The sequence below is a fragment of the Symsagittifera roscoffensis genome, chromosome 3 (genome assembly GCF_963678635.1).
Source record: "Symsagittifera roscoffensis chromosome 3, txSymRosc1.1, whole genome shotgun sequence".
Classification (NCBI taxonomy): Eukaryota; Metazoa; Xenacoelomorpha; order Acoela; family Convolutidae; genus Symsagittifera; species Symsagittifera roscoffensis.
The window spans coordinates 3,602,380-3,614,710 of NC_087064.1; the positions used below are offsets into that span (position 1 = coordinate 3,602,380).

General features: G+C 34.6%; 1 protein-coding gene across 1 annotated transcript in view; it reads left to right on the top strand.

Annotated features, from left to right (window-relative positions):
• The window catches only part of LOC134841897 (condensin complex subunit 3-like), a 29,443-nt gene extending 17,326 nt beyond the window's left edge, over positions 1-12,117 (top strand). The window contains exons 11-18 of the mRNA XM_063857968.1: positions 2,356-2,580; positions 3,504-3,618; positions 4,012-4,148; positions 4,384-4,482; positions 5,861-6,042; positions 7,289-7,472; positions 9,818-9,991; positions 11,623-12,117. Of these exons, the coding sequence (XP_063714038.1) occupies positions 2,356-2,580; positions 3,504-3,618; positions 4,012-4,148; positions 4,384-4,482; positions 5,861-6,042; positions 7,289-7,472; positions 9,818-9,991; positions 11,623-11,991 (1,485 nt within the window). The 3' untranslated portion in view covers positions 11,992-12,117. The remainder of the gene's footprint in view (positions 1-2,355; positions 2,581-3,503; positions 3,619-4,011; positions 4,149-4,383; positions 4,483-5,860; positions 6,043-7,288; positions 7,473-9,817; positions 9,992-11,622) is intronic.
• Positions 12,118-12,331: the final 214 nt, after the last annotated feature.

The window sequence follows — 12,331 nt, forward strand, 5'->3', positions numbered from 1 at the left end:
ATTTTGGCCAATTTCGGACAATTAAGGCGCGATATATTTCGCGCTATTAACGTGTAAGCGGAGATTTAATCCGCCATAGAAATCGTTCCAAATTGGTTGAAGGAAGCTTGTTTGCCATAATTGATTTGTTTTTAGGTGCAAAATTTATTTTTTTGTACTTAATATGACGTGTGAAGGGATGATCCTGCCCCTAAATCAATTTAGGTAACTGGATCCCACAAAAATGATCTGAGCTTGAGTTTTACCTTATTTACTAGCAAAACTTGTATTATATCCAAATAAAAGTAAAAAACCCATAACTTTTTTTGACAAACGCCGAAGAACTAAAAAACAATGCAATAACAAGTTTGATATAATTTTTTGCATTAGATGGTGTGACTAATCCAATATTTCATTTTTTTTTCAAATTTTCTTTTAAATTCTAAGTTGAAAACATTGTTTTTATTTTCGATCCAATATTTCTTGATGTATTTGAAGTTCTCAAAAAGCTGTAAATGATTTTTAACTAGAGTTTTTTTCTGGTTTTAGCAGTTAAATAGAACATAAAGTTTAACATAATGAAGTTCAGTTTGGTGCTCTCTATCGTTTATTTGATTCAAATCTACTTAGAAGAATTAGCACTGCTCTACTTATTGAAAACCCGCTCGCGATGTTGAGTATTAATTTCATAGATTAATTTCCGCTGCTCTATACAAAGTCTCTTTTAATTAATAAATAAGTTAATTTTGGTTTCACACCAATTGTCAAGCAAACTTTTCTAGAAGGATAGGTTATTGTGACGCCTTAGTGTTGTAAAGAAATCTTATCTGGCTCGTTTTTCACCTAGTTTGAAAATATTTACCAATTACTGGTTTTGCAAGTTGCTAATTATGGTAACATATGTTTGCTAAAGAGAATACTTTGGTCTTAAATATTTCACAGAATTTCATGCCTTGTCGTGCAGACATTCTGTGTCATGCAGTTTGGTATTAGTTATTTTGCAGGTTTTCATGCTGAATGTTATCCATCTTAGCAAGTTAAGTTTGAGTTTATAGATGGAAGAATTAATTACTATAAGTACTTTTTAAACAAATTAGAGTTAAGAAGAAAAAAGAAACGCATCTAGATAACTTTAGGTCAAGAAGTTATTTAGACCTCTGAAAAACCTATATTCTGGGATACCAATTGCAAACTGCATGCTTATTTCTTTATTTCCTTTTTTCTTACAATTTTTTGTTCCTACGTTCGTTATCAAAGTAACGGAATATTTGTGCTCGGGGTGGGTTTTTGTTCTTCACGCAAATTTCGACTTTTTATCCAGCCATTTTTGCCAAAATTTCATCTTTCAAAAAGTATAGTTGTTCTTAGCTTAAATTTAGAAAAGATATTTCACCAGGGATAATTTTTTGTTCAGTTATGGGGGTTTAAAGATTGACATTTTGGCCAATTTGGGACAATCAGTGCGCGATTTATTTCGCGCTATCAACGCGTAAGCGGAAGATTTAATTCATTTTAGAAATCGTTTCAAATTGTTTGAGAGAAATTTATGTGCCATATTTGATCTGTTACTATCAGGAAATTTATCATTTTGTATTTTATGAGGTGTGTGGGGATCATTTTTACAAAAAATCTCAAATGAAAAAATATTCGCTTTTTTTTAAATTACATTTGTTTTTTTATGTGATTACTGCTCCATAGACTGCTCTATAAATTGAGGCATGTTAGTTGGTAAATTTTTTTTTTTTGAAATTGACAGGTACTGCTAATGCGTCATAACTGGCGTGCGTCACTTAAGTAATTTTGTAGACTAAGTTTTACTCATTCCGTTTTTCCCAGTAGCGTTATCGGTCATATTTTTGCTTGTGTATGTGAAGTGCAAGTTCGCCTCTGTGTTAACTTATGTCAAAAGGCAATATTTTTGTACCGTCAATTCTTTGCTTACATTTGATTCTTTCTTAAAGAGTCAATGAACGTAGTTCAGACTTTTAGATAGGTCGCGATGAATTTTTTCAGGAACAGTCTTAAAATTTGTTCAGGCTCAAATTTATTTTTTCGCGTTTTCTTTTTAAGTTCACTTTATTTCCTCTGATAAAAGGAAGGCAAACTCCACTATCGAACGGCAAAAGTTTCAAAAGTGGAATTTAATTTTCAGATTTCCCAGCGAAATTAAAGTTTTACTTATTGATCCAGTTTTCTTAAATGGGGTTAATTTTATCAAAAAGTGTCAATCATAAAAGAGCTTTATGGCCAAAGCTTTAAGGCCATTTTTTTCGAAAATTAATATTTTTACATAAGCAATTCAGTTTGTTTTGTGCACTTGCGCTTATTGACTTTCTTTCAACTGTCTGTTGGCTATGTTTCTGTTTTTTGTTACAGAAGGACCCGATTGCGATCTTCCAGTGGCTCTCGATCGCCCACCGGATCCCTCAGCAGGTGCGATTCAACAGTCTGCCCCTGGCTCTGCAACAACTGAGGACCACTCTGGTCCAGAGACTGGCCACTCCAGTGGATGCTGTGCGACTAAAGACAGTCCAGTGCATCGGAGTGTACTCTGTGTTTGATAAAGAATATGCAGTCCAGATGTTGCCACTGATTGTACAGGTGCATTTTTGTCACTGTGATTTTTTTCGCCTTTTGGGATTATCCCACATTCTGTGTTTATTACACTTGCGATCGGCTCAGGAGTGTTATTACGAACTTTCTTTTTTTCCTAACCTTACTCGGAAATAAAAGTGTTCATTAAAAGTGTGCAATTATTTGAAAGTTTCTTTGTAGTATTGGAAATCACATTAGCAGGTTTCACTCTCAGAGATAGACGAGACGAATTTTTGCTAATTCGAGGATTATTTCTAATTTTTAGGAGCTGCGTGTTCTCGCAAGTGTTTGCGAAGCGAATCTTGGCGACTGTGTATAATTATGTTAGCTGATTAGAGTTGAAGCAACTGGATGAAAATATCGGTGACCCCGAGTTCTTCAATCGCTCTAAATATCATGCTTTTTTTGAGTAGTCAATTTTTTGGAAATAATTGAACCATCTATCGATTATTTTGAGCCTTGTGGGACCAACCGTCCTGATTACTTGCATTCGAAAAAAACTATAATCGAACTAAAACGATAATCTCTCCAGTATTTCAGCTTTTCTTGTCCTAAAGATCTTTGCAATAGACATCTCTCTTAGCACAATAGAAACCCGTAAGAGAATAAAAAAGAGATCCAAAATGAAGGCATATGTAAATGTATAAGACACTTAGATATGTGTCTTCAAAGTAATCATGATAATAATCATAATAATAATAATAATAATAATAATAATAATAATAATAATAAATTGTTTCCAAGTGAAGTCATTACACGAACAGAATTACAATTGAAGAATTTTTTTTTACAAAAACATCACTTGAGAGAGCGCCGTAAGACTAAATTAGGCCTGTTTTCAGGCGTCTCAGATGCATTCGAAGTGTCATTTACGAAATTAGGTTCATAGTTCCACTCTTGGATAAATGTCTCCTTCTGTTTGTGTTTAGGTGGTTCTCATGGATCGCAAGGAGAAGGTGCAGCTTGTGGCTTTTCGGGTTCTCTTCGATATCCTCCTTCGTCATGGACTGTCCGCCGTAACTGCATCCACCAACGATCAAAACTGTTTGTCTTATCAAACTGCTTACTTATTTCAAAAAAAAATATGAAAGTTACATAGTATAAAAAAATTTTCTCTGCAATAGTATTGCTGTCATCTTAGTATAGTTGCCTCACTTTTAATGGCGTGTCTAGAAATTGTTTGTGGTTTAAATTCCTGCGACTGGAAATTTGGAAATTTTATTGTTGAGCTTATAAAAAAGGATCAGTAAAGAATTGAAAGTTTTTCAATGTCAAACAGTTTAAGTGGTATCAATTTGGCCCTTCAGAAGAAATTGCCCTGCAGTGAAAGAAGAGTTCGATCACTGTGAATATGATATTGTTTCGTCTAAGAGTTTCATCGTCATACAAGCGTTTTTTTGAGTCCGTGAGCCCATACAGCATAACTGTTTCATTTAGCCGACGGAGACACAACAAGTGGAGGAGTGTTGGAGATGACGTCACTGAATGAAACTTTCCTAAATCACAACCACAACAGAATAGTCACTTCGCCTGATCTCAACAGCTCAACGGGGTCCAATCACGCCTCGGATCAGGTCAGAATCTAAGATTGTGTGGAAATTTGCCAATTGGATCAGAATCCCCGAATAATTCCGAAAGTCGTTGTCTCCACTCTAGAGATTTTGTAATATGTCTTAACAATGAAAGCTTTTTGTGGGTTAACTACTACTTTGAATATGAATGGTTTATTTTTCCGGGTTTCTGTATCTTTCAAATTTTCAGTATCAAAATTGAACTCTTTATCAAAAATTATTCAGTGTTTATTTTTAGGACGGAGAATCGGGAGGAGACAGAATGTTGGCGGATGATGAGAGTTCGCCGAATTCAAAGCGACTCATCAATATACTCGTCAAATATCTAGACAGTGTTGTAAGTGCAAGCGAGAATAATTTCTAGTTTTTTGGAAGTTTACTGAGAAAACGGAAACATTTTGAAACGTTTCTTTCTCCGAAGCTTGTTTATTTTCAATAAATTATTCCGAAAAATTGAATTATTATTCTGGACTAGTTTTTCTGGACTAGTTCAGACTAGTTTTTTCTGGAAATTTTAAATTTTGAAACTAATTGGTAAAATCTGAATCTAGACTCAAAGGGATTTAATTTAATCTCGTGCGAATTTTCAAGATTGCTGAAATTGAATACTAAAAAATGTGTGCTTGGGAGACCAATAAATACCGTTTTCTGTGCGTGTGGCGCATTTTCAATACTCTTTTATAATTGCAAACAAAGATAAGTCAGTTGTATGCAAGAAGGGCTTAGGGCTTTAATTTAGAGGCATGTTTCACCCCTATTATCTTTTACACAAAATCCTGTTAACAATGTCAAGCAAACTTAGTGAGGGGTGAAATGATCCTCTTCATGAAGATTGGCGAAATGTGAGTAGACCACTTTTAATATGGTTCAACACTTGGCCGGCCCCCTATGAGTTTTCTTTTTCTCTGAGGCAGAACAAACGCACTTACGCCATAGTTCCTTCCAACTTCATAAAATGGTTGGAACAAAAAGCAAAGATTTAATGACAAGAAATTCAAATTTTGTTTTTTAAAAGTCATAAACGTAATGAATACTCTTAAAAAGTCTTAAAATTTGTTCGCGCTCAATTTTGATTTTTCGCGGTTTGAATTTGATTTCTTTTTAACTTTAGTTCGTTTCCTTTGTGAAAAGGATGGCAAATTCCATTATCGATTAGTAAAGGTCACGAAAAACGTGATCGACTTCTAGTTTCAAAAAAAAAAGAATTAAATTATCAAGTTTTCCAGCGAATTAAAAATTTTACTTATTGATAGTTTTCTCAATTGGGGTTAATTTTATCGAAAATTGTCAGTCATAAAAGAGCTTTAAGGCCAAAGAGCTTTTAAGGCCATCTTTTTTTCGAAATTCAAAAGTTGATATTTTTCCAAAAATAACTCAGTTCATTGACTCTTTTTCAACTGTCTGTTGGCTATGTTTCTTTTTTTTTTGTTACAGAATGACCCGGTTGCGATCTTCCAGTGGCTATATATTTTTTTTCGCAATTTTAGTTTTTTCAAAAAACAATTCAGTTTCTAGTTCTTTGCGTTGCTGACTCTTTTCGAACTGCCTGCTTGCTATGTTTTTTCTTGGTGGGTTGAGATCAAATATAGCTTTACAACTTTTTTTATATGTTTTCGAAAATAAAATATTGTGATAATCGTGAATATTCAACAATAATGGCAGTAATCTTAATACTTTTTATTACAAAAAATAAATACAAACCGGTTATTTTGTAGAATTCTGAGATGAGATGTGCGGCTGTGGAGGGGCTGTCTAAACTGATGTTGCATGACCGAATCGCGTCGCCCGAGATATTCTGCCGCCTGTGTATTCTCTGGTTCAGCCCCACCTCCAAACAAGAGGGATACCTCAAACAGTGTCTAGGACAGTTCTTCCCTCTGTTCGCCATCGGATCAAAGTCAGTCCCTTTGTTTTTAAAGTGTCGATAAACGAAATAAAGACACTGGTTGAAGCCGTTTTTAGTTCCGTTTTTTTTTCAGTTAAATTTTAAAAGATGTTCACGCTCAAACTTCTTTTTCTGGCGGTTTGATTTTGATTAAATACTCTCAAAAAATTGCTCATTTTTTGGTTTCCTTGAGTTCATTTTCACATATTTGCACTAACCTCACTACTTTTTTTAAACCTAACTCGCAAATAAAATGTTCATTAAAAGTGTTCACTTTTGTCACTCATGATATAATCACGATCTGTAGCATTAGAAATTCCATAGCATCTGTTCTCTGCATTATTTTTGGCTAGTGTTTGTGATTAATGAAGCGTCCGTGGCTCAGTGATTGGTTAGTGCGTGAGACTCAATCTCTATGTTGCGATCGATCGGAGATCGAATCCGAGACTTAGCCGAATTTTTACTAATTGAGACTATTTTCTACTTTTTCTTATTGCACTTTACACAGCTGCTTTTTGTCGTGTTCTCGCTATATGTTGGCTGTTTTTGTTAATTCAAATTTGAAACAAGGTTTTTGACTGAAAAAATCTGTCCACTGAATGGAAAGTAAATCTTCTATAGCAACTCAAAGGTGAAACTTTTAGTTGTAAGCACCAGAATTGAAATTGATCATTTTTCCTTGCCGATTTTTGAAATTTTTTAGAGTAATGAACCTAGTGAAGATTCTTATATAGGTCTTTGTGTTTTTTGTTTTTTTTTTTCAGGAAAAAGTCTTAAAATGCTATAATAACTACAGATGTGGATTCATACATACTGATGCATTTTTGAATGCACTTAGGTGTATATGCACTTTTTGAGTGCAATTGAAATTCATCTGCTGAAAGTGACGCAAATAGCACTCCAAATACGAACGTGGAAATGGCGCAAAAAAATGACTAATTTCTAGTTTCGAAAGAGGAATTCAGTTTTAAGTTTTCCAGCGGAATAAAAACTTTACCTATTGATCCAGTTTTCTCAAGTTGGGTTAATGTTAACAAAGAGCGTAAAGGGCATCTATTTTTTTCTTTGAAATTCGAAAGCTGAGATGTTTTCAACTCAACTAAAGTCAGTGTTTCGTTTCCAACTGTCTGGTGGCTATGTTTCCATTTCATGAAATGGTAAATCTCTTAATGTCCTCAATTTTTAAGGCTACTTTCTTGTTTTAGTTGATTGCCATTTTTCTTTAATTTCTTTTCTTGGATAGCAATGTTGGTTTCAGAGCACACCAAGACTGCATCAGGAAATCTTTTCTGCCTGTGGTGAGGACAATCTACAAGGCGCCTCTCACCTCTCCCCTCGCCTCGATTGACTGTGAGCTGCTGACCAAATATCTAGTCACAATCATGTCTCCATGCAATGAAAGACTCATTCTTCAGAACCCGGAAGGAGTTGACATTCTCAGGGTAAGAGAAGAGAGAGCAGCTGACATGTAAAATAATTATAAAATAGTTCAAATATAAAATAATTGATTGCAACTTTTTCGAGAAAGTTGTTATCAATGTAGGTGAAAGCTCAGTAATATCGATAATAACTAAACCAGGAAGTAGAATAATCTCTTTTTCCTCTCTCTTTGATACGAGAAGTTTTCAGTTAACCTCAAGGTAACTACTGAATGCTTTTTTAACTCATGTCATATCGGATCTCTGTTGTTTTTTCCTGAAAATCGGATCTCTGTTGTTTTCTGTCTCATTTTCCATTCGATAGCTAGTTATGCTTGCTTTGTATCGTAGCTATACTGGCGTAAATTAGTGGTTCCCGTCTTTTTTCTTTCGATGGCCAGCTATGCATGCGCCATGTTTAAGTATTCATTTTATTTCTTACAAGTCATACAATGAAGTTTTTGCAGATGAAGTTTTTTTCAACATGTTTCCTTATACTTTTTTATATTGGTGGTGTCCCTCTCTCTTTTTTCGCGAGCGGGCAATGCTATGCTTGCGTTGTATTTCGAGTGTTGTGAAGCTCCGTTTGTCCTCTGTTCTTAAGTCCTCCTGATAAACATTTTTTCACTCTCCTAATTTTTGGGGAGCTTGATTTTTGTTTTAAGGAATTTTTAACCCCTTGGAATCTCAAAGTAAGATATCTTCGTCAAACATTGGTAAAATGGCTCAAAAATTAGCGCTGTTTTAAGCTTCAATTGTGGATCTTACAAATCGCAGTGGGCATGATAAAAAAAATGGAATAGTCAGTTTTTTGTTGCGATCATTGAAAATGGGGAGGAACATTTTAGTCGTTATCTTAGTTTTTTTTCAGCTTTTTAATTTCCATGCAAAATCAGGTACCACAAATAATCATCAGACTTTAAAGCCCGTTAAGTCATGAATCGAACGACATTAAAAATTTTTTCCTAGTGTCAAGAAAAACCGGTTTGAAATTTTCGAGTTTTACGCATAGTGTATTAGTACTAACCTTTTTTTTCTAACCTAACTTGCAAATAAAAATTAATTTAAAATGGTCCTTCGGTGGCGCTGTTGCTATAATCACGATCTTTAGCATTGGAAACTTCATAGCATCTGTTCTCAGCTTTATTTGTGGCTAGTGTTTGTGCTTAAGTAAGCATACGTGGCCGATTGGTTAGTGGGTGAGACTCATAATCTCTAGGTCGTAGATCGTATCCGAGTTGTAGCCAAAATTTTACTCATTCGAAGCTTATTTCTACTTCTTTTTATTGCACTGTTGCTTTTTGTCGTGTTCTCGTTAATGTTTGCGAAGCTTCGCCTCTGTGTTTATGCTTAATTTAAGCCTTGAAAATTTTGTTTTCCTTAAGGAAAGTTAGTTTTTGGTGTTTTTAGCGCCATTTTAGGAATCAAACACTTCAAAATTTCGGAAAACAAGTTCGAAAATTAAAAAAAATGAAATTTTTTTATCGAGTGAGGAGGCTGAGACTTCAAAAAAGCGATTGAGCAGGCTGAGAGGTTTTAACGAGTGAGCAAGCTTAACTGGCTACCTTTTGAATTACTTTTATATGAAAATATCGGTGGCACAAGTTTCTTGAAATTATAATTTTACAACGATGTAATTTGGCGAATGAAACACGAAATTGAAAATGGTCTTTTTTGGTCACTTTTACTTCTATAATTCAACTGTCCTTTAGTTATTTTTTTGTTTCAATTATTTCTTAGACCTGGTCATGTGTTTAACGCGTCCACAATTTTTGCGTAAATTTTATCGGTAAGACATCTATCTAAACTGAGGCTCGATCCGGATTTCAACTGACTCTGTTTAAGTTGCAGTTGAATGTTCGATATTTTTTTCACAAAGATTCTGCTTTACAGATCAATATTTGTCAGTTTAGTTCGGCCGATATCAAAGACAAGTACAAGCATCATAAACTAAACCCCAGTGCTTTTTTTAGAACATCCAGGTACAAACGACATTTACTTGACAAAATGTCGATATTTAGTTTATATTCTGTTGTCTTTTTTGCTGTATAATTTTTCGTTCTGAATGAACTCATCTGTGAAAAAAAAACGATCTATGATGGCTCATAATTTTTGAAAAGTTCTATCAAAAATGGCCCATAATTTCTACATGTCCTCATGATGTACAAAAAACTGAGTATAAGAGAATTTGATTTTGTTCCTTTGTGATAAATATGATTGAAATGGTTTGTTAAATTGGACGCTGAATTGAACGAATTGAAGTTATATTAAATGTTACTGATATTTTAAATGTTACTGTTGCGTGTTTCTCTAATTATTTTGTTGAAAATTAAAAAATAATAATAATTTTTGGTGGTCGATTGTTACAGCAAGCAGCAGCCCACGAACAACTGGGCAAGCAGTTGTGCGAGGAGATTTTGACCAGACCTGAAGAGAGATACGTTCCCTGTCTGGCCAAGGCTCTGTCTCAGTTGGAGATCACTCCAGAGTCTACTATATTCACACAACAGGAGTTCAGCGAATATCTCAACCAAATTGAACTGGTTAGTTTTCTACTTGAGACCATTTTTAAATTGTCAATGAATGAGCTGAAGGCATAATTTAGTTTTTTTAACCGTATTTACGCTCAAATTTGGTATTGTTTTCGACAGGAGCGGATCTGCAATTTTCTCGAGGGGGGGGTCATGCGTACCTGTTTACCGCGTTTTCTCAATTTTAATCAGTTTTTTTTTCAAAAAAGTTTCAACCATAATGAAAGATTGAATTTCGAAGAGATTAAAAATGATTTTTTTTCTTAACTCGAAATATGAAGTTTTTTAAAAAGTCAGTAATGTTTGGTCTATTTGATTTCATTGCCCACTTGACAAATTTGCGTTGGCTATGTTTGCTCTTTTTGTTGCTTTGTGTTTTTTCGAGTTGATAAATGGTACGATTTTTGTTTGTTTAGTGGTTTTGATCATAGCTCATGATATTATTCAATGCTGCTGGCTCTCTGTGTTTTTTTTCCTTGCGCTAATTGATTTTTCTAACTGTCTGTTGGCTATGTTTGACTTCAATTTGAGTTATAAAAAAAACTGAACGACTACTATTTTCTTAAGTGGAATTTAATTTTTATATTTCCCAGCGGAAGATTAAATTTGGCCTATTCATCCAGTTTTCTTAAATTGAGTTAGTTTTATAAAAAAAAAACTGTCAATATATTTGCCTTGAATTGAAGTTCAAAGTGGGTAAAGGCGAAGTAGTTTTTACTTTGAAATTCGAAAATTGAAAATTTTTTCTTAATTAAGTGAGTTGCGTTCATTGACTCTGCCATTGTCAATTGGCTATGTTTCTTGAGTGAAGCTCAGATTGCTCATCGCTTAGTCAGCCTAAGGTGTTCAGCTGCATTAATGGGCTAGCGTTCATACTGAATTAGATCAGAAAGGGTCGGTCTAGTAAAAACAGTTGAAATAATTTTGTACATTTTGGAACTAAATCACAATTATGGCGCGTGATAGCATCTTAGGGTCTGTTAAATGTTCAGATTTTTTTTTCATCAAGGCTGAGTAGCCAGAAAATATTTCTGCGATAAGCATCTAGCTCTCGTGTGGGCTTTTTTATTGGCTTGAGATCCCGTAAGTTTTACCCGGATAGATATCTCTGTAATCTCAATGTTCCAGTGTGTATCGATTTGACACAATGTTGGTTCTAGAATTAAAACAATCGGCTTAAACAATTGGTTTAAATATTGTGTTGTTGTTTCAAATCCCGGGTGATTAAGTGTGAATGAACGCAGTGAAGACCTTTATTGAGGTCATGTGTTTTTCTTAGGAAAATTTTTTAAAAGTTGATCACGCACATTTGGTCTTTTGAGGTTAGATTGTTGTTTTCTTTTTGATCTCAATGCAAATACATTTGCTCAAAGGAAGGCAAATTACGCTTTCCAATTAAGAAAGCGGAATTTGTGCGAAAAAATGTGAAATACTTTAAGGATCGAGAGCGGAATCGATTTTTTAGTTTTAACTGCAGAATAAATAAATCAGCTATTGATCCAGTTTTCTCTATCGGGCTAGTTTTATGAAAAAATGTGATCATAAAATGTTCTTGAAGTTTAGAAAGCTTCAAAGTGATATATTTATTCGAACTTCGTGCTTCAAAAAAGTCAGTTATTGGCTTTATGTTGGCTGTGTTTCAGATTTTAGAAAACGGCCAAATTAAGAGAAATGTCATTCGTCTGAAGTCACGAGTCTCGGCTAGCTTGAATAACGAGAGCATCAGAAGCAGCGCACTGGGAACCGAAAGGGATTCGAACATCTCCATATCGACTAACGGAGACGTACAGTCCAACTCCTCAATGAATTCCTTGTTTCCCGGAAGCCAACCGCTGCAGCCGATTTCTCAAATGCCAAATTTCGATGCAATCAGCGAGGCAGGTGAAAGTGATATCATAGACGAGAACGAAAATGAGTCGCTGCCCAATAGCGAAGCTGCTTCAGAACAATCAGAAGAAAAACCGACTAGAACACGAAAACCGAGAAGTGGCAAGCGAACGAGAGTCAACTAATTGGACTGCTTGAAATATAACTTGAAATTTGTGAAACTGTTTTTGTTGATTTTAAACTAGTTTTGTGTCCATTGAAGTTTTGAGTTTTAAACTTAACATATTGTGTAAGATGAGTTTGGAATTGTTTTTTGTGTGATCGATTGTGAGATTTTAATAGCGTAAAAAAGCTAAAGGTGTCTTTTTTTTCACTAACATCGAGACTAGCATAAGAAGTAAAATACCAGCCTACTTTTTTGCAATATCTTGAAGGCAAATAATTGTTTGCATAGGGCTTCGCTCAGGGTGCCCAACAAGTCCGTTACTGGATCAATCGACTTTGGTCAGTTTTTTGCGTAGTCGG